The 23,273-nt window shown below is 43.2% G+C and overlaps 1 protein-coding gene across 1 annotated transcript in view; it reads left to right on the top strand.

Annotated features, from left to right (window-relative positions):
- mcf2l2 (MCF.2 cell line derived transforming sequence-like 2) overlaps positions 1–14,249 on the top strand; it is a 145,721-nt gene extending 131,472 nt beyond the window's left edge. The window contains exons 30-35 of the mRNA XM_076079152.1: positions 1,820–1,891; positions 2,875–2,982; positions 4,742–4,851; positions 5,682–5,797; positions 12,158–12,231; positions 14,158–14,249. Coding sequence (XP_075935267.1) covers positions 1,820–1,891; positions 2,875–2,982; positions 4,742–4,851; positions 5,682–5,797; positions 12,158–12,231; positions 14,158–14,249 — 572 coding nt within the window. The remainder of the gene's footprint in view (positions 1–1,819; positions 1,892–2,874; positions 2,983–4,741; positions 4,852–5,681; positions 5,798–12,157; positions 12,232–14,157) is intronic.
- The last annotated feature ends 9,024 nt before the right edge of the window (positions 14,250–23,273 follow it).

Below are 23,273 nucleotides of genomic sequence, written 5' to 3'. Positions count from 1 at the left end.
AACAAGCGCTTTGTGATTTCATACATTTTCACGTCAATCATGACCAAAGCACACACACACACACACTCACATTAAATCTGTAGTGAGGAAACTGTGTGTACATATAGAGTGGAGGCATTTCCTTACTGCTCTGTTGAAAGTTATGAGATGTATAGAGACAGTAAAGCCTTTGACGAGAATGAAAACAAAATTAAAGGAAAAAGAATCTGCAAACGAGTGGACGTACATATTCTTTTTAAAAAGCAACGGTAAGGAAACAACAATTTTTATAAGCTGACATTTGGAACGCAGGGTGACATTCAAAGTGGCAGTAGAAGTGCAATTTACCATCGGAATATAGATGAGAAGTTCATTCTCAACCGGCAGAGGCAGGGGAGGAATTAGAAACACCAGAAGAGCGATATTGAAGTTTCCCCTTGAACTGTTTCCACTCAGTCTGTTCTCTGCTTTTATTGTATTTTTTCCGACTGCAGTCGGCAGTGTTTCAATAAGGTTCGACCGATGAGAACGCCGCGGGTCACGTCGGTGGTAAAATGCTCAGTGGAGTTGGGAATGTGGCTCTAGCTTTTTGGCCTCTGATTTTAATCCTCATCCAACGTGGGCACTAATATCAAGGACAATATAATACTTCACAGGTACAATAAAAGCACACACACAGCCGTACTGCTGTACCTGTGCTATACGTATGTCCTTCTTTAACATGCTTGTGTTACTCTGATTTACCAGAGGTGGCCTTGGAGGGATTCACTCATAATCCCAGCCTTATTAAAAACTAAAATATTTAAAGGTTAATCTCCTTATTTCTGTACATTTGGTACGAAGGCCCTGAAAGGCAAGTGAGAAAATGCATTTTCTAAGTCTGATCTACTTTGTTTTCTCTCCTGTGTTTATGACACATGAACAGGTGAAACATTTTTGTTGTCAGGATCCTTTTTCACTGTTTGTTGTTGTATTACTCATTGTGGTCACAAGAGGCTGAAGTGCACCACTACTCCATGTTCTAAATAGGACTACAAGCATTTAACATGAGCTGTTAACACACAACATTGTGTTTAGAGTGCATGTAGGAATTAAAACTTACCTCACAGGCCTTGTGGACAAAATGAGTATTACAACAGCAATTCAAAAATGAATTGACCTGCTACATGGATGAAAAAGGTCACTTTGTATAATGGTCCTGGAAATTATTTCCCCTGTTCTTAAGTCATAAACACAGGTGAAACATCTTAGATCAGACTTACTAAGAGATCACCAGCATTTGTTTTCTCTCTTGCCTCTCAGGGCTTCCATCATTTGGACAGTAAAAGAATGACATTCACCAAGTTAATTGGCTTTTATATAGGAAATTATTTCTGATGTCACAGAAGGAAAAGCACAGGTGTCAATAAAATGTGTATAAATGTATATTTTCTTAGGTGCGCAAGGAAATAAAACCAGTTTAAACTACGACATACTCAATTTCTGAAAATAATAATGATCATTAAGACATGGAGATAAACATTTAACAGCTAAAAAGCAGTTTTAAAATGACTGCTGCAGCGAGAACACTTTGTGTCTTCACATCTTCCTCTCTGTACCAGATGGCAATCATGGCATGAGAACTGAGACTCTCATAATGATCTGAATAGAGTCATCACGGACATTTACGAAACGTACACCTATGTCTGACTGACGACAGCCTTCACTTTAACAGATGGAAGCTCAATGTTGCAGATGTCATGTCTAAAGGGGCTTTTGGATTAATGCTGTGTGTCTGCCTTCTTTTTCTAATGTCAGTATCTAATAAAGCTTCTGGTTGCATGTTCTGTCCCCCGGCCAGGTCCCCTGTCTGCTAGCATAAAGAGCAAGAGACATGAGATTAAGAGTGATCCCACTCCATTTGGTTATGAAGGTACATGAACATGCAGAGATACGTCATGTCTGTAACGTGCAGGCTCTAAGCATGCTGGGCTTCTTTGCTTTGTGTGGCATGATTTTTACATGTGGCATGATTTTTACGTGTGGTATGTTTTTTACGTGTGGTATGTTTTTTACGTGTGGTATGATTTTTACGTGTGGTATGTTTTTTACGTGTGGTATGTTTTTTACGTGTGGCATGTTTTTTACGTGTGGTACGATTTTTACGTGTGGTATGTTTTTTACGTGTGGCATGTTTTTTACGTGTGGTACGATTTTTACGTGTGGTACGTTTTTTACGTGTGGTACGATTTTTACGTGTGGTATGATTTTTACGTGTGGTACGATTTTTACGTGTGGTACGTTTTTTACGTGTGGTACGATTTTTACGTGTGGTACGATTTTTACGTGTGGTACGTTTTTTACGTGTGGTATGATTTTTACGTGTGGTACGATTTTTACGTGTGGTACGTTTTTTACGTGTGGTACGATTTTTACGTGTGGTATGATTTTTACGTGTGGTACGATTTTTACGTGTGGTACGATTTTTACGTGTGGTATGATTTTTACGTGTGGTACGTTTTTTACGTGTGGTACGATTTTTACGTGTGGTATGATTTTTACGTGTGGTACGTTTTTTACGTGTGGTACGATTTTTATGTGTGGTATGTGTGTGTGCACGTGTTGTGCTTGTTCTCTTCCGTTTTTTGCCTGCTGCGTTGACTCACGTCGTGATTTGTGATGTGACGTTTCAAAGTGCATGAGCATCAAATAAGTTTCAGATGAAGTGTGTAGGTGTGGTTTTGGTGTTGCGTTCAGGCCCATGGACTACTTGGTTTGGTGTCTGCATGAGTCGTGTTAGATAGAGAGTTTATTTCTTTTGATTGACACACCCTCACTTTTAAACGTTTGTGGGTGACGATGTGGAGCGGCGATCATGATGAAAAGGATGGTATAAAGCGTTTGGCTTCCCTCCAGATACTTTGCGTGGTGCTATGGCTGCAGTCAGGAAACGTCAGAGCATGACTAGCAGCACTGCTGCTGCTGGCGGCACCTCAGCCGTCCCTAGATCCACCTCGCAACCAGGTAACGGCAGAGAAGGACTCCTCTCCTACACTCCTTTGTATGCTTTGAGTTTTGATACGTTTCTGAGTTTGTTTTGGTAAATAATATTTGGCCAAGTGTTTTATTTTTCTTGTGATGTGTAGCTTCTTCTTCTTCTTCTCAAGAAATAGTTCTCCAAAACAATCTGTTGGAATGCAACCTCCAGTTCCATCTCAGCCTTTGAGTAGCCATGACCATCAAATGACTCCAAACTCAATGTGCAGCACAGTCAGAGTGTTCTGCAGCCAAATCACTGACTATGTTCACACGCACACTCATATTCCACTATTATTCAGAATATGAGAATGTTCCCAATTTAATATGGGTGATGTAAAGAGATGTTCACTTTGGATATTCTGACTGGAGTCTCTTCAGTTTAAGACATGTGATGTGGTTAGGATCCAGGGTTAACATGACTGTAGTTAAAAAGGAGGTTTTAAGAGAATGCACGGCTGCATGTACATGAATATTTTGTGCATGTGAATGTAGTCAGTGCGCCTTTTGGTCCTCATACACGAATAACAACATAGGTCATGAACCCTGTGGTTACGTTCAGACAACTAACGCATGTTGGATGAGGTTAGAGAAAGATCGTGCTCGTCATGGTTAGAAGAAGGCGCTGACTGTGCTCTAACACCATGAATCACTGCTGATGGGTGGGTGGGGCTACGGGCACAGGCTCTTCTTGCACACTAGCGCGGTTGTTGTCTTGCTTGGTGTGCTAAGCTTTGACTCAAAGTATAGAAGACGGTTGCATTTACCCAACAACTCAATCAGAAAAGCAAACAAACTCCATCCAACAGCTCAGCTTGGCCTCCTACTAACTCCTAAACAATAAAATGCAACATTGTTTGAAATCACTGTAAGAAAAGTAGGTTTTCATATCTGCTTCTGTTAAAGTTACAGCAAAGCGCAATTACAGTAGTTCTGAAATTCTTGCACACAAGCTATCATCTATTATTCCCTTTTGAAAGCAATGTTTTCATAGGAAGCTTCAAACTTGTAATTTTGGCATGAAGTCTTCCTACAGAGTCAGGAAATAGTATGAAGTATTCTATGAAGTGTGCTCGTCCACGCCTCTGCCATGCCTTTAGGATCAGTCAGCGGTAACACAGTCTGTCTGTGTGTGAGAAGCCATCACCCCTACAGAACTACTTTACCATACAGCTAAACTGTACTCTCAATGACATGTTGAGGGAAGTGATCGGTCTCAGTTTGAAACAGTTTGAAACACAAAGTTAATGTTGTAAACTGAAACAAAATGAAAGAAAAGCCCTACAAAATGACTTGGTCATGTTTAGGCAACAAAACAGCTTGGTCAGGTTGAGTGAAACATTGTGGTTTGGCTTGGAATGACTATGTTTGTTATGTTATTGAAGTGACTCTTGGTTTCACACAGGACATGAACGGTGGCTTCCTGGTGAATGTCCTGTTTGTTCCACCATACATTCATCCTGACTTCCTATGATGAGAAACTTATTTGTGATACGTCAAAAACAAATGTAATCCAAGAGAAAATATGTGTCCCTTGAAACATATTTGAGAATGTAGTCTTGTTGTCTGGGAATATCATTTCTAGGAGAGCAGGCTGAGCTTTCATGATGTAAGACAAATGACTGAACTGCAGAGCGACATTGTTTTCCTGTCAATGAAGAACCATCGCCTGCCAAGTGGAATAGTAGTACCCCCCTTGTTTATGAGTACATTTGGGTGGTTAATAATGTGTATTGATTCCCTTCAGGCTGGGCCCAGAGACGGCTCCCTTCCATGGACACGGACGACTTTGAGACGATCCCCTCCAGTGCAGAGGAATCCTCCAACTCTTCAGAAGAGGAAGGCAACAATAAAAATGTAGGTGATGCTCACTTTGGCTATCAAATGGCGTGAAGTTAAACCTGTATATGACCTGGAGCAATACTGGGCCTATACTTTACATAATGTATTTAATAGTGAAACTGAATAAAACTCAAAGTTTAAAATGATTTTATTCTGAATTAAACCGAGACAGTTCGGTACCACTCAACATCCTGGTCCTGCTGAGTCACATCAGCTCATCACATTCTGCCGTCACTGTCCCTCCACAGCTCTCCACTCATCCCCCATTCTCTCTCCGCTTGTCCTTCGCTTTCTCCTCTTTTTCAACAAAATCACCCTCTGATCCTCTGCTTAATTATTTCCCGTGGACATGTGTCTCGTTAGCAGCGGGCACTGAAGGCTTGACATTTAATAAACGAGGGAGGAGAGACGCAGCACAGGTCTGCTGGGTACGGCAGCCTTTCCAGATCCATTATCATCTGTGTGATGTATCGTAGATAGCCACACACACACACACACACACACACACACACACACACACACACACACTGAGCATGTTAGGGGCGCACACAGGGACAAACCTTTTTTACGAAATTTGCATTTTTGCAACATTTACTTGAAGTCAAATTAAAATATTTATGTTTATCAACAGAAAACGTAATTATCATTACTTACCTTCAGCTCATATAATCTGCTACAGGTGACATTTGTCATTTTAAGCAGCTAAAGCGATGGTGAGCTGGGTAGTTAAGAAACAATTTATGTGTGTCTGGGTTTAATGAATCCACTCATTCTAGCACCCTAGAACCAGATCCAAGGTGCACCTGGCTAGACGCACACTTTGACTCAGTCGTTTCTCTCTGCAGGGTGACAGCGGTCGTTTCCGGGTGCAGCTGACCTACGAGTCTCGTGACGGCCGAGACCTCTCTCTGGAGGCGGGCGACCTGGTCCAGTTTGTGGAAGAAGCGGAGAGCGGACACTGGTGAGTTCCAGTCGGCTCCATGGTAGACCTGTGGGGTGTCAGTCAGCTTGTTCCCACCCGCTCACTGGTTCCCTGACTCAGCACTATACTTGAGTGGTTCCCCATTTGCCAGTTCAAACTCGCCTCATGTCTAAATAAAGGCACAAGAACACAAACCTACCAGGTTGTTCTCAGAACAGCATCGCACAAATAAGACCAAAATAAACTGACATTGCATTATACTTTATTTAGGGCATTCGTGCTCACTCTGTCTGCCCTCAATAAACTATAATTGCAGTGCAAGTTCTCTGTTTCCACTCTCATTTGCGGAATGTGTTTTTTTTAGTCGTCCCAAGGAGTTTATATTTTTGGCTCGTGGTTCTTTGCAGAAGACTTCTCTTGTTGGATCACATTCTCTACGGCAGCAAAAGGACCACAGTTTGCCTACCGAGTGTTTCTATTCTGCTTTCTGCTTACTATCACATTTGTCCTGTAGGCCCTCTATAATCAGCATTTTGTTGTGGAAAACTCGACGTGTTAATATCTGTGTACTTGAGTCTTTACGATTGCTGTGGTGTGTTTATAAAGAGAATGGAATGAATGGAGGCTGAGGCCAGTTGTGACAGTATTCAGGTTATATTACACCCAGCTGTAGCACCCACAAAATCCATCATTTAACAATATCATCCAGCTGCAGAGCTGGAGACAAAACTGTTACAGCAATAATTGCAACCAATAAAGATAAATTGTATACATATTAGGGCTATTAAAATTGGCCAAAGATAATGTTTGAGGGTTCGCTCTTAATAAACACAAAGGTTCGACCTATTCAAATGTGTATTTTTGCTCATTATGTCCCTGACACTGAGTGCTGACCTCGAGCGACGCAGCACTACAAAGCTGAACATTTGTCGGACGCCCTGTTTGTAATTATTTCTGTCGCTCGTTTTAAAAGGAAGTGGGCGAGGCTCGGCTGATTGCTGAGGTTAAAATGAGGAGTCATCTATGATACCTCCTCATTTCACCACAAACACCTGAATAAGGTGTCAGCGGGCTGGAGGGAGCTAAAAGTTTCCTACTTGCCGTTAGCTATACTGTATGTTCCTTCCAGTAAATATGCAATATAAATAGAATAAAAAGCTTGTGTTTTCTGTTTAAAAGTGTGAATCAGAAGATAGCAAGTACTACTCTCCCATCTGTTACGTCTCCAGCCTGATCTGGAGCACACAGCTGATCGGTACGTGGTTTGTTTGCGTGACGTAACGTTTGCTGTGAGGACACCGTGTCCCTTCTCTGTGGTCGGTTGCTGTTGACTTATTCCTCGTTCAGCTTGACCTAACGTTACATTTCTTCATCTTGTTAGCTTCAATGAATGTGTTTGTGTTAAAGTGAAACCTGTGCGTCTCTGTCGTGGTCTCTGATGTTCTGTACATGAACACAGATAACAGAGTTGAATCATCCAGTGACTTGTAGCTCCTAATGTCTCTCTGGTGTACACTTGCTAATGTATTGTAACCACTCACTGACAGTCCTTTGTCTCAGTTACATTCTCCATATTTGGAGCGTTTATGCTCCTGCACGCCGCCGTACTTCTGTACATCACCATTGTTTACAAACTGTAAGAAGATGTAGAAATAAAAACATCAGTCCACAGTAAAGGATTTAAGTGTGAGGGCCTTCTTTGCAGCGCTGCTATCTGTGAGCTTTATACTGATGGAGCATTAGCTACAGTTGGATGGGGCGGATACAACTGCCTCTACATCCTCACAAATTTATTCTATTCAAATCATTTTGAAAAACACTTCCAGGTCATTTTTGTAAAGATCTAAACCTGCACCTCTGACTGAGAGACAGCCATCACTACAAGTTACAGCCTTGTTTCAGCTAGTCGCCATGTTCTGAAACTCAAGACAGTTTACAGTTCATTCGAGGGCGCAGATTGGTACAAAATGATAGATTGCACCTTTAAATATGAGTTTATGATATAGAGTATATCATCATGCAAAACACTGCATACTGAGAAAAATAGTCCTTTGTTTAATTTAAGATGACAGTATAGGTGGGTTGTAATTGTGACTGCGCTAAATTTCAGAGGTGTTCTGTTGTTCCGAAAGAAAGTACAGGCCTCAAGTTTTAAAAGTGGGTATCTTGTGGAGGAGGAGCTGACTCATTGGCCTTCACAAACAGCCCTATCAACCACCTGCAGCTGTGTTATGCTCATTTCCTGCTATGGGACAGCTCAATGGGCCATTGTGGTGTCAATGTTTCACCAGAAACCTGCTCAAATGACCCTAATAGCGCTGTGTGCTACCTGCCTCTCTGTTATTTAGAATGCACGAAGCATCCAGCTGTCAGCTCATTGAAACATTGCATCATTGTGTCCTTTTATTCATGCATCAGTTGGCCATAAAAGGATGCCGTAGCAACACATTTCTACCCAGCTTTAATTTCAATTTACAAACGGTAGCAACGCCAGCGCAAATTGTGACATTTAGGCTTTAAGTCACCCTCAGCATTATTGTTTCATCATCCTCTGATTGTCTGTCCCTACTCTGTGGAGAAAGGACACAGCTGCGATTAGTTGTGATTAGGTCCAGAGTGGTATGCTTAATTCAAGATGGATTTTTCAATGTCAAAATATCTCCCAGTGTTGCAGGATGACACTCACTTCAACAGTGTTTTCACTGACAGAACACAAACAGATTATGTTCTCTTTGTTAGGTGAATTTGTGAATTTTAAGATGTGCATACTAATTTACTTCTGGGTCAGATGTGGAGGTGACTGATCAAGTCTCCCTAAAGTTTGTTGAAATGTTGAGGACGATTTTCCTAAGAAAAGCAGCTGCAGTCATTCTGTTCCTCTAAAGCAGTGATTTTCAACCACCAGTGTGCCGTGAGACATCGTCACGTGTGCCGTGGGAAAATATCCAATTTCACTTAATCGGTCCAAAAAAATATTATTTAGTTGCTGCTAGTGGTGTAACGGATCACGGGTCGATGCTTGATCCGTTGTGCAATAAAGTTTTACTGCCGCTCATACTTTCTCAGGTAATACGTCTCTAACTATCGATGCAGAGTGTCAGTGAAAAGATATAAAGCAGTCGTGTGTTCACGTGACAATTCAGAAGCCCCCGGCGTCATTTAAGTCACGTTTGGCTTCGATGTTACTAATAATGTCTGGATGAGGGTGGAGGACAAAAGCGTTACAGTATGTAGGCGTTGTTCAATGAGAAAGATACACGACAACGGCCATACATCGGGCATGTCCACACATATGAAGCGCCACCATCCCGGTCTGTCAGCAACGGGGTCCAAGGCACAACAACAACAACAACAACAACTTATCATTATTAAGAAACCGTTTGTGGCAGAATCAGACCAAAGCTCTTACCAAATATATTGGGGTCTTTATGGCTGCAGACATGAGGCCCTACTCTGTTGTGGAAAACAAAAGGATTTCAAAATCTGGTTAAAGTGCTTGAGCCACGCTACGAAATCCCCTCACGCACCACTTCATTTTATCGTAGGATAGAAACTGTCTTGTCAGATTCTGAAGCATGTCTACTTATTCTTTGATCAGAGGTTAAATCAAATATCATTTTTTTTATAAAGTTCTTGTATGCCAGCTTGTATTTAGACAACATTGTAAAACCTGTGGTGTAGAACATGTTTGAATTTCTCAGGTAATGAAAATAGTATCATCCTGATATACAGGCCAGCACCCTGTAACCTCTCCACACTGCACATTTAGCCTACTGCATGACCCTGAAGAGCACTAAGGGACATAGAGAATGGACGGATGAACCTTATAATATGATGCAGTGCAGTACAACAACACCATAAGCCTCGGATATTGACTCCATCCTCTCTGAACATCGGGCTTCACAAAGGCAGCATTTGTGTTGATGATACGATGTAGTTTTGCCATGCTATCTGTAGTCATTACCCATACCATGGCCTCCCATGTTAAAAGTATGTCTTGAGTTTGGTGCGCATTAATCAGCCAGGCCCTGCTGCCCTGTTCTCTCTCTACAAGGATTCGTTTGGAACTATAATTTCATTCACTATAACATTACCATCACGGAGCAGTGGGAGGTACAACAACAGAAAGCCTGACTAATAATCTACCATCAGGGGGAGGGGGGCGACTGAAAACAACATGGCTAGAGATGAATAATAGATTTGTGTTTCGTTCACCAAACCACCATCATCTATGGTCTTCTCCAGGAACACAGAGCCCACTGCCTTTATGGAGGAACTCTCTCCAATCCACCGCTGAAAGGGTTTTGGTCTAACGCAGGCTCCCTGCATTTGGAAGTGACTAATACTCTTTAAGATAAAGCTCGACTTGCTTTGAATATGTTCATTTTTCATCAGCTCATTCATATTTCAGCCCTTAAAACCGTCTCCTGTCGTCTGCATCTACGGTTTTCTCCGCTAAAAGGTCTCCCTCACTCACACTCATCTCTCATCCTCACTTGAGGAATATAAAGAATTCATAAGTTCTCCCTTTTTTCTTGAGCTTTGTTGTTGGATCAAAGTTAATGTGCACAGAATGTGATTGACGGACTGTAGCTGCAGTGTGTTTCCTGTACACCCTCTTGTACGCTGTGTGTTCATGCACTGGTGTATGTCTTCGTGGATTTAGGTGCATACTTTTTGTGTTTATGGATTGGCTTTACACTGCTGAACAAGCAGTAACTAACCCCTCCCAAGAGTGTGGGGCACCTTCTCCAGATGCACGTGTTCATTTCACACCACAGCACACACACAGTCCTGGCCCTGTGTATATTTAAACACATTAGCACATGTGCGCCTCATCCTGTCAACACACGTCACAGTCATAGACTGTATATAAGAAGTGGACGTAGTCACCCATTGGTTGGTGGACTGCCATTTTGAAACCGCATGTTTGCCATTTTGGCCGTCGCCATTTTGTTTTTTTGCAACCAGAAGTAACACTAGAGGGTGGAGCTAAGTACAACTGAACGTTGAATAAGACATTTAAAGGTGAGCAAAATGTCACAGTTAACTTTCCTCATGTCCAGTACAAGTGTAGTTGAAGGCTCTTCTGCATCGCTTCACCTCTCAGAGCTGGAGGTAGCGTCCTGGTGACAGCGTGAGCAGAATAAAGACGAGAGTACTTCACTCTGTTTTGTTTTGCACATTAGGGAGAAGAAAATCATAACCATTTCCAATATGTTTGAACTTCAAAATATGTAAATAGATAGATAGATTGATCAATTAAAAAATAAATAAATAAATCACTCGACTAATAAATTGCTATGCCATTAATTGTATCAAATATGATGATTATAAATACATGTAGGCATTAAGTAATTGATATTATGTGACATAAATTGTTTTACCTCTTTACCTTCGTATTAATATTTAACTACTCTTCCATTTAGCTTTCGGTTTTATTTACTTATTTGTTCATTTTCATGAACTTTGTTGTTATATAAATATATAAAATCATGACATTTTTTAAACGTATTATATTTTTACATTTTTAAATGTATTTTCAAGTTGAATTACTCATTATTAAATGTATGTATTTTTCCATTTATTTATGAATGCCTTATTTACCATTAGCATTTGTCCCTATTTAGCTGTTGAACTGCTGTGCTTATCTGACTTCATGTTAACTCCATTAAAACGTGTAAAAGGCTGAATCATTACTGTACAACGCCTCCTTTTTGTCCTGTCTACCTGTTGTCAACCATTTGAAGTCTAATAGTACTAATCAAGACTGACTGATTATAATCATGTCATCATAAATATACACATCAGAAGCATTAAAGTGCTGCATGAACTTCTCCCAGTGTGTGCCCTGATGGTGCAGGATGACAGACGGCAAAACTGTCCAATCAAAGAGTTACCTGTCCGTCTGTACAGCTTCATGTTTACTCCTCCTTCCTTTGTAAAAAGTCACTGTGAACAGGAACCGGACCAGAAATAAAATGCAACAAAGTTTCATTTTGTTCTCTTGGTGTGAAATACATGCGCTTGTGTTTGACCTTGTGTGACCTCTGGTGCACCAGTGTTCACTCTGTTTACATCCCAGAAGGAAATGCATTCTGTGTTGCAGGACGAGATGTTAGTCAGTCACATAGGTCTACTGCAGAGCTTCCTCCTCTCTATGGGCTGTCAGGATGTTCTGTCTAAAGGCTCTCTAGAGAGCAGTCCCATCAAGACTTGCACTATATGGAAGTTATGTTGTCAGAACTTTATTTGTGTTATTTAAAACAAAAAGTTACTTTAGTTAAACATTTCCTGTTATAAAGCAATTCCCAAATAAAACAAAGTGTAACTGTTGTTGTTGACTTTGGTCCTGTCAGCCAGTGAAGACCCTGCCCTGCATTGTGTGTCATGTTGTAGGCTAGTGAAGAACGTTTTAACAGAGGAGACAGGGCGGGTCCCGTCCAGTATACTGCAGACAGCATCTGAAGGAGGTCACTCATTAAGTACCACTGCTACTTCTGACTAACCACTGGCAGCCTTGCTGTAACACTCTCACTCTCCCACCCACTCCTCCCTCCGCTCCTTCACTCCAACTCCGTCAGTTGCTCTCTCACTCTCTCACATGGCAGTTGGGTCGGGGGGGATTGGGAGGGCTTGGGCGGCCGCTGCTCTGGGAGAGAGGGACCGTTGGAGCGGACGGGGGTGGACGAGCTTTGGCTTGTTGAGTTGGATAAGCAGAGCATGTCACTGATTGCAGCACATTCCCCCTGCTGCACTCTCCTCAGGAGGCCTCACTCTCTCTGCACTATTGATGCTGGAAGTGAACGTAGGAAGAAAGAAGTATATTTTGAGCCCAAGATTTATTATTTCAGTAGATTGTCTGACACTCTAACGGTCATTAGAATGTCTTGTTTCCTCACTTTTTAAAAATTGTGTGCTCAAAGATATTTTTTGTCATATCATTGTCAAATAGCAGCCCAGTCGCTTTGGAAAAAAGTCGGCATTGTATGTTTACACAAACCAAGGATACGTAGAATGTGGATGCTTCTTTTTTATCTGGACATTTTTGCATCGAGGCAGGAAAAGTGACGTGGAGCAGCTGTTATTGAGAGTTAGATGGTATAATAACAAGTATTTAGAGCAAGAAAGTCCACTAAGGGTGGGCAAACAAATACAGGACTCTTACCCAGGTGACCACCGTTCATGTCCAGTGTGAAACCCAACGTTTAGTTTAGTTTTGTTTCGTTAACGTTGCGCTTGTTAGCTAACGTTACATAAGAAAGTCGGTTGTTATTTATTTATAGTAGTTATGCTGTTAGGCTAGTTATGTTGTTGCATTACAATTTTATGGTTGTTCCATTCCGTTGTTATTGTACATTGTTACGTTGTTATTGTGTGTTGTACATGACTATTTGAACAGAAACCATGTTTCTTTCTAATCTTAACTAAGTTTTGCCGCCTTGACCTAACCAAGCGTGATACAATACAATACGTGATTTAAAAAACATATTCTTGGTTCAGAAACCACAATCCACATTCAACGTATCGGTAGTTTGCAGAAACGTACCATGTCAACATTTTTTTTATGGCAGCTGAGGTATTGTGTCATATCATTGTCAAATAATTACTGATGCCATGAGCAACCAAGAGCCCAGAAGCAAAATCAATCGATTGTATAAACACTAATATATTTACAGGGGGCTCCCGTGTTTATATGCTGAAGTTCATGGTTTTATGGCACAAAATATACTTTTTCCTACCGGACAGCCACTCCTGTGCTTTGTGCTTTGTGCTCTGTTCTCTCGCTTCAATGTCCTCCCCTCTGTCCTCCATCCATCTCTCCACCATCTCCTCCCTTTCATGGCGGCTTGAGGGCCGGTCCGTGAAGTGTTTGTTACGGCCTTGCTTGTTTTGTTACGGAGCTCTGTCCGCCCCTCTTCAAAACAAATAACCCTTCCCTCTCATCACTTGCCCTTCTTTCCTCGTCCTTTTATCTCGCTCTTCTTCTGTTTTGGAGTTCTTTCTCGTACTTGACGAGGACAGAACTCCACGCTCGAGCAGTTCGTCTTTAGTATTTAAGTGGGGCCCGTTTCCAAAAGGCCCTCTTCACTTGTCTGTGTTGATTGCCCATGTCTACCTTCCCTATAATTCTTTATGCACTCTACTGGCTGATATTGTTGCAGATATTGAACACCTCACTGTTCTCACCTTCTTTTACCCTCCTATGAAAGCTGCATTGTTTGGTGTGTTTTATCGGCACTGCAGTCCTGGCTGTGCAACCCCTTAGACACTGTGTTTGAATGCCACAGCTTGTCCACATTTCCCCATGCTTGATTTGTATATTACTGTATATAATAAAAGATGTCACATTGTATTTAAAGTTGGAGCTGACTTGAGTCCGTCTTGTTTTTCCCCAGATATCTTCAGTGATCTGTGTACAGCAGCACTCTCTGACTCGGACGACAACGAAGCCAGTACGTGGGGAGATGTGTCTCAGGACAGCAGATAAACATGGCTGACTTTTGTTCATCACGTTGGACTAAAAACATTTTCGTTGGATCACAAAGAGAATTTTTCAACTGTAATTTCCTAAACTGGACTTTTAATATCAATGAATATTAGCTTTCTACTTGTAGGTCCTCATTAGGACTACCAATATGGCCTGTTATTGTTTTTCAACTATAGTTTTTCATGACTGACACATTGAAGCTTCTCAGTGAAGCCTCTGGAAAAAGCTGGAATCTTAAGGCTGATTGCCACAGTGGGAAAAGCCATATAAGACTTTTGATTGAAGGGAGTCCCAGCTGTCATCGGTCCGTGGAGAACTGAAGACTGCATGGATGTGGACAGTGAACTTTACATCCAAAGTCGGATGAATTTAGAATATGTACTGTAGAAAATGCTCTTCCAGAGTGGTTGGGCTGAATACCGGAAAACTCAACTCCCTTTTCTGACTTGGATAACTTGGGGAAAGGGATAAATTCCATGTGCTTGGTTGTGAGCAGGTTGTGAGCAGGCCCTGCTTTGCTGCGCTGAAGTAAAACTCTTTGAGACCAGGTTCTGCCTCTGCTGCCCCGCTGCAGCCACTTGGACTTTTCAGGTTCAAACTACAGACACTTCCCAGTAGCTGCTGCCTCCTGGGGAACCTACAAGTTGTCTTACTTGCCTTTATTGGCCCCGCATGATATCATTACATTAAATCAGATGCATTATCACAACATGCCCGTTTTCACAACCTGTAGACTTGCAAATTATCTGTGTAAATTGCGGTTGAGAGATATCTCCCTTTCATATTTTAATCTATAACCCAAAAACATATTTTACATATGGTTTAATCTCTCTGGAAATAACTTGAATTATGTCCTCACAGATGTTATACACATGCAATGTCTTGTTTTGGACAGAAACCTTTTAATATATGTGTTTTATGGGTTAGAGATCCTCTCATGCTGGGCATCAATGAACAGTCACAGGTTGTGTCAATTTTGGCGAAGTGGTCGAACAGAACAGTTTCTGGGAGGGGGTCTAAGATGTGCTTCCCGTGACAGAATACTTATTATATTTGCTATAATGCATGGATGAATATTCATATATAGCAAACACAACAATATAGATCCTATAGGAATGTAACACTGATACTTTCTGCATCCGCAGTGGGCTAGGGTTTGCTCGGATGTGACATGAATTTCCTCATCAGAGGGTGTACGCATTGCGGACTTGTCCAGACTTGTCCATACGGCTACTACGCTAAAAGTGGTAGCGTAGCGGTCTGCTGCCCTTATGTGGCACGCGGCCTCCAAGCGAACAGTATAAGCAGAACTGCTCTCCATCTGTGGTGTCCGGAGTATAAACGAGGCTCAACTCTTCTTCTAGCGTTTGGCCTTCACCAACTTTTGAGAAATATATCTGAGTATATTTTCTGTGTCCAGACCAGCTAGTGGCTACATTTGTAAGGCAAGCAAGGTACTGTGTGCAGCTTGTGTAGGGTCGCTTGTTTACCCGAACCAGCTTCCTGCTGTGTCCAGAAACAAGGCTGACGACTCACAAAAAGTTAGTGCAGGACGTATAACCTCCAGAAAAAGCTAAAAGAGGGGATAAAGATTCATAGAGCTGAGCGTAACTACAGAGCTGAGTGACTTCTTTGTTGTTTTGTCATTACAAGCCACACCTTTCACATTACACAAAGTCCTTTGACTCATTGTTCATTTACAATGTGAATTGATTGGTGCAGCTTTAAGAAAACAGGGGTCAGGGGTGCAACCATTGAAAAAATCTAATTCTAAAATAATTTCCTTTATCAGCTAAGTTATTTTCCAGCACAGAATTCATTTGAGAAATCAATCATAATGTGTTTATTCATTATACATGCAAAGTGAATAGCAGACAGAAGAAGCCAAATGGCGTCTGATGGAAATGAAGCAGAGATGTGCTGCAGTAATGCTTCATTACTGCAGCACATCTCTTCTTTAGATGAATGGGCTTCAGGAAACAGATTTATCTCTGTGACATGTTATGCTATTTGGACTCATCTCTACAATGGGATTTTTACTAGCAGGCTTTCTGAGAACGTGTCACACTCTTTGAGTCGCCGCATGCCAGCTGCTACGGTATCTCCGGGCCGGACATATTCAGGCATTGTGTTTCTGATTTGTGTGCATGAAAACACTTCATGTACAATAACTCAGTTAAGATGCTAACCAGGCGATCAGAAAGCTAGATATGAGTAAGCTCATTTACACTGGCTTAGACTAGCAGTGTTCAGACTCATGCTTGAGACCAGACTGATTGTAGAATCTGAGCACCGGGTCGTTTTGATCAGCTTAGCAACAGTGCTGTACACCGGTGGTTTTACCGAGATATTAGCATTTGTTAGCAATTTATGAGCGTCGCTACAGTAAGTCGGATGGCTGAAATCAGCAAAGTAAAGTCAGAGAACTGGCTATTTGCTACAAGGGATTTATCAGGGAAATGTTTTTTTTAGCAAGCAGCGCTTGGGCTGTTTCCTAACATCAGCTGTATAGGTTTCACCTTCTCAGAGAGTACAATAGCGCTGTACACTGAGGGTTCATCCAAGGAGGACACTTTGGTCATTGTAAATAAAAGTCAGTGTTAAAATAATGTTGCATATTTTTTGGGGGTAGAGACCATTTTCTGAATGACTGCTGTATTGTGGGACACCATTCTCCCTTCGAGGCTTTTTGCCATTATCTGGCATTTCTACTGACGGATGGAGTTCTGTGGACTGTTCACTGACAAATCTGTATCTGCAGATGGATGGAACGTCACGTCACAGGAAGGTTGATTGACATTTACTCTGTAACTCGTTGGAAATGGAAAGAAAAAAAGGATATCAAAAGGCTGAATATTCACCTGTATATATGAATACATGATGACTGAACACATGTCAGAGTGTAATGCTGAGTTACTCTGTGAGAAAACTACGGTAAGTAACTGGGATCAGTCTTTTAAAACAAATCAGCTTTGATAAGCAATTAGAAATTGAATGGATGATGCATAGACGGATATGTATATGGATGGATGGATGGATGATGCAGTGATGGATAGGTGCAATAGCTGGATGGTTGGACAGATAGACCAACAGATAGATAGTTTGACTGTAAATGGGTTACCAACTGTTACAGAAGGCAGAACTCTATTAAAAGTCATATACATTAATATTAGTCTGATTGTGAAGAAATACGCTCCTCTTGACATGCTGTACATTTTGCTTATCCTATGCTAAATGAAAAATAGTGTATCTTTGTAAAGAAATATTTCTGTTGTACTGCATTCTGCTGTAAGCATATTATAGAATGTATCAAGTCTGTATATTGTACAATCTGTCATTGTAATGTATATATTGATTTATTATGATAAGGCATTTACGATATGAATTTTGTCACCTTGTTTTTTTTTGTATTTTAGACATAATCCATTATTTCAAACTTAATAATGCATGTAAGACTGAGATTTGATACAGAGAGGTGCTTGATTTAAAATAAAGACCACATTTCTTATAGACCGTGTTACATCCTGTTGAAAAAGGAATGTTCTTTCACAGATATACATTATCTAAGCGAGCTAACCAGATAAAATGATGATGTTATTAAAAGAAAAGAAAAAAGTTTTCTGAACAGGAAAAACAATTTGGAAGTAATCTTTACTGGCTCTGCTTTGTGCCAAAAAGTAGTCCAACCATAGACTGTTTTTAGAAGTCAACGTATAGTCACCATGACGTAACCCATTAGTTTGTGTACTCATTTTGAAGTTTGGCATTTTGGAGAGGAGCTAGGCCCGGCACGGCGGCAAGGTAGACTATACGCTAAAGCTAGCTTTCGCTAGCTCTCACTAGCTATTTTGGTTTGCAAAATGTATCTGTAATGCGCTCACAAATGAAATCATCATGACAATGAACATCTGTCAGTCTGTTACATGTATAAAAAGGATGTTAGTGTAAAACCCAAAATATTTCCATCTCAGTCAAAAATCGACACAAAACTATATTTAAAACCAGTGGCGGGCCGTGCATTTTATACCTGGGCCTTCTGTGCTGTCCTACTGAGCTACGGTTATTTGTTTCTAGGGATGTTATAATACACGTATTCGTATTAATACGGTACGAGGCTTTCGAACCGAACAATACGTTTGAATAATACTAGTGCATTTGGAAAATGCAGAAGCTTAAATTGTGGGAAATATAATGTTTTCGGTGGACTGCGCTCACATAACAGACAACGGGCTGTGTGACCTTTTGAACCTGGAACAATAACAAAAAACAGCTGAGGCCCCGCATGTGTTTAGAGAGGCTAAGCTAAACTAGCTTAGCGGGGAAACAACAGCAGTTAGCTGCTCCCTACTGATTCAAACAGAGAATCAAATGTCCGAAATAACCCCGCGATGACAGGATGCTTCGTCATTAACGGACAAGTCAGAATCAATGTAATTAACACAATGACGAGAACCAGTCATATATATTTATATGACAACATAAAATGTCAAGCATGACAAATCAATCCAGCAACACAGCAGCGCTAGAGCACGAGCCATTCATACTATTCATAAAAACGACACCATAGACAAATGAACACAGTAGTAACGCTACTGCAGAGGTTAAAACACAAAAGCACTTCACTAACCAAAGCTGCTGTTCACTTAAAGACAAAGTCCATCCTCCTTTCTTTGTTAACAAAGAGTTTAATGACGCGGTTGTTCAGAACATCGGTGGGGTTCAGTTCCAGCCGGAGTCCTCCTGTGAACGTGTTCGTTGAGTTGTAGATCCACTCAGGTTTCTCCAAAAGTTTTCAAAAGCACGTAGCTTGTGCGTGTCCTGTCGTGTAGCTGCCTTGGTTAGTGTGAAGGATTTCAGTATTATTAGTAGGATTAATAGCACCCCTTGTGGTGAATTAAAGTGTCACAATAATAACATGTCAACATATGCTAAGTCACAAAATATTTACTTATGGAATGTATTATGTTTACAATATTCTTACTTATAGAGGATATTAGATGTTACAGTATTTTACTCATTGAATGTATTAAACCATAGAAGTATATTCACTGTAGATATTAAAACACTGTAGGTATTAAAACACTGTAGGAATAAGTCTTGAGGGTCAGATAGGGATATTCTGAGTGAGACTTTACAGACAGGCAGCAGAGAGGTGAAGCAGTGATACCAAATAAGGAGAGATGCAGCAGAGGACAGTGGGACGGTCAAATGCCAAGCTGACCACGACGGAGAGGTGGAGCCAAGATGTTTTGCTCCAGGATCGATCCAGGGAGGGGACAGAATTCAAATGGAGCCAATCACTGAATGACACGGAGGATCATTCAGACGTTTTAGGACAGTTTCGGACACTTTTACGACTGTCAGGGGATATAAAAGACAATGTTCTACAGAGTATTGCCAGACTACTTCCGCTCCTTATTTTCAGCTAACTTGTCACGATCAGGCTTTGCCCTGTGTGTTCTGTGTCTTTGTTTCTTTCTGTAGCTCCTCACTCACCTAATCAGTTCATTCAGTGCACCTGCCAGTCACACTCACCTCATCAGCTCATTAGTCTCACCTGTTCACTCTGCCTAGTCACTATTTAAACCTCTGTCTTTCACTCACTCACTGCCAGATCATTGTTTGTTTCCCGTCCAACCCGCCCGTTTTGCTCGTCCTGTTCCCGGTTTTCCAGTCTGCCTGTTCTGCCTTTTCCTGCCGGATTTTCCCCCTCGTCTTTTGTCTTGTCCCTGGATTCCCTGTTTTTGGTTCATTAAAAACCTTTTTTTTTCCACTACACCTGACTGTCTGCGTTTGAGTCCTCATCATGCCCCGTGACAGAATGATCTGGCCAAAGATGGACTCAGCAGACCACAGTATGGAGTGTCGTCTCCCCGACTGGTATGAACAATTCATGGGAACCCATCTGGCCTTTGGAGAACCTCGAGGTGTCCAGAAGGCAGACCGTGACCTAATGGACATCCCGGTCAAACCTCGAAGGAGACAGAGGCAGAGGAAGGGCCAGACTCCCTCTCCCGCTGGGCTGCAGTTATTCCCCGCTCCCGCTGGGCCGCAGCCGACTCCAGCTCCCCGTGTCAGGTCGGCGGTTCGACCGACTCCAGCTCCCTGTGTCCGGTCGGCGATCCAGCCGACTCCAGCTGTCGCCTCGGAGCAGCAGCTATCCCCAGTCCGGGCCGCCGCCGTCTCCGAACCGCAGCGACCTCCAGTCCCGGCCGCCGCCGTCTCCGAACCGCAGCGACCTCCAGTCCCGGCCGTCTCCGAACCGCAGCGACCTCCAGTCCCGGCCGTCTCCGAACCGCAGCGACCTCCAGTCCCGGCCGTCGCCGAACCGCAGCGACCTCCAGTCCTGGCCGCTGCCGTCTCCGAACCGCAGCGACCTCCAGTCCCAGCCGCCGCCGAACCGCAGCGACCTCCAGTCCCGGCCGCCGCCGTCTCCGAACCGCAGCGACCTCCAGTCCCGGCCGCTGCCGCCTCCGCGCTGCAATGACCTCCAGCCCTTTACCCCGCTGGGTCATCAGTCTATCCCCCTGAGCCCCAGTCTATGGACTCCGGTTGCCCGGAGCCTCATCTCCAGCCCCTGGAGACCTGTTCCCCGTCTGATCTCCAGCCCCTGGAGACCTGTTCCCCGTCTGATCTCCAGCCCCTGGAGCCCTGTTCCCCGTCTGATCTCCAGCCCCTGGAGCCCTGTTCCCCGTCTGATCTCCAGCCCCTGGAGCCCTGTTCCCCGTCTGATCTCCAGCCCCTGGAGCCCTGTTCCCCGTCTGATCTCCAGCCCCTGGAGCCCTGTTCCCCGTCTGATCTCCAGCCCCTGGAGCCCTGTTCCCCGTCCGATCTCCAGTCTCTCGAGTGCAGTTCCCCTCCTGGTTCCCAGTCTCTCGAGTGCAGTTCCCCTCCTGGTTCCCAGTCTCTCGAGTGCAGTTCCCCTCCTGGTTCCCAGTCTCTCGAGTTCCGTTCCCCTCCTGGTTCCCAGTCTCTCGAGTTCCGTTCCCCTCCTGGTTCCCAGTCTCTCGAGTTCCGTTCCCCTCCTGGTTCCCAGTCTCTCGAGTTCCGACCCCCTCCTGGTTCCCAGTCTCTCGAGTTCCGACCCCCTCCTGGTTCCCAGTCTCTCGAGTTCCGACCCCCTCCTGGTTCCCAGTCTCTCGAGTTCCGACCCCCTCCTGGTTCCCAGTCTCTCGAGTTCCGACCCCCTCCTGGTTCCCAGTCTCTCGAGTTCCGACCCCCTCCTGGTTCCCAGTCTCTCGCCAACCCGCCCGTAGTCCAACCCGCCCGTTTTGCTCATCCTGTTCCCGGTTTTCCAGTCTGCCTGTTCTGCCTTTTCCTGCCGGATTTTCCCCCTCGTCTTTTGTCTTGTCCCTGGATTCCCTGTTTTTGGTTCATTAAAAACCTTTTTTTCCCACTACACCTGACTGTCTGCGTTTGAGTCCTCATCATGCCCCGTGACATAACTGGCCGCGCTGGACTGTGAGGAGGAAGCGTGCAGGTGGTCTCTGCTCTTAAGAACATTACTATATAGTTGATTTAGATTGCAAGTGTTAACTTTGTGTCGTACATTAAATTCTGTTTTGATTTTGAACCGGATCCAGCTCATTCTTGGTGCGTGTGCGCAGTAGGAAGTCTACAGCGGCAAGGGTCCTGCAGCCTGGCAGTCTCTCATCCTTTGTCTTAGACTCCACATTAGCATAGTGTAGCTCCAAACAGCTCCAAACACCAAGAGCTCAGTTGCAAATGAAACGCATTCTTAGCCATAAAATGTGCAACGCTTCTCCGCCGCTGTCAGCCAGAAATACCGTTCGTACAAATCCTTTTCCATACTGGGTCAGGGCTGCTAGCTGTGGGGTTGACCGACCCTTTGATACGATGTCCAGTTTTTCTGGAAATAGCCTTCTCCAGAAAGGCGTTGTCAGCAACTCCCAAATCCGTTTCACCTCCTTCAGCCATTGAGTGTTAAAAAAACACAGCTAGGTAAAAAAAAAAAGAATCTACACCAAGCAAAACCCTAAAAATGTCATATCTTCTCTTACATATGTTTCAACCTGAACTCTTAGTAAATACTAAGATCTGCTAGCTAGCTTTCTGTTTGACAAAAGTCACGCTGGTCCACTGACCAATCACGGCGCTCGTTAATGCAGACGTAGCTACTTAGAAGGCTACCTCAGTGCTACTGGCACGTCAAAGAATACGCCCAACATGTCAAACTAGATCTGATTGGTTGAAGACTATGACAATCAACAATATTGTCCCCATTCACTTTAATCTGCAAAGTCTACCTAGAGGACATCAGGCCTCTCTCCTTATGCTGCGTTCACACCAAACGCGCCGCGAATTATTCGCGTGAGTAGATTACATACAAAGTCTATGCACAGACGCGATGAGACTGGCGTGGCGCGAATTTGCGATGGCGCGGCACGATGGACGCGAATTTGCGGCGCGATGGACCATCGCCCCAAACGCGTGAGTTGAAATTTTTTAACTTCGGCGAAATATTCGCGTTACGCCCCGGCGCGATAGCCTATCAGCGTTGAGTTGCTCCCCGTCATCACTGACTTCCTGCCGTTGTTGAATCAGGAAATAAATACTGTAGCCGTCTGTGTTCACCCAGAGCTCTACGATACCTCATATCAATAGAGACCGGACCAAACTATGTGTATAAATGTGTGTGTGTAAACCATATGGTACAAACAATGAATAGACGCTGCCGTGTTTACATGACGTTATTCTGACTGTTGGTGGAGCTGCTACAATGTTAGCATAGCCTAGCACCGATCCGTCCGAGCTCCATTGAGAAGACAAGTAGTGTCACGATCAGGCTTTGCCCTGTGTGTTTTGTGTCTGTTTCTTTCTGTAGCTCCTCACTCACCTAATCAGTTCATTCAGTGCACCTGCCAGTCACACTCACCTCATCAGCTCATTACTCTCACCTGTTCACTCTGCCTAGTCACTATTTAAACCCCTGTCTTTCACTCACTCACTGCCAGATCATTGTGTTTGTTTCCTACCTACCCGCCCGTTTTGCTCATCCTGTTC

Source organism: Anarhichas minor, unplaced genomic scaffold (genome assembly GCF_050575085.1).
Source record: "Anarhichas minor isolate MPS153535 unplaced genomic scaffold, ASM5057508v1 ptg000071l, whole genome shotgun sequence".
NCBI classification, from domain to species: Eukaryota; Metazoa; Chordata; class Actinopteri; order Perciformes; family Anarhichadidae; genus Anarhichas; species Anarhichas minor.
This window is presented reverse-complemented; position numbering and strand designations above follow the sequence as displayed.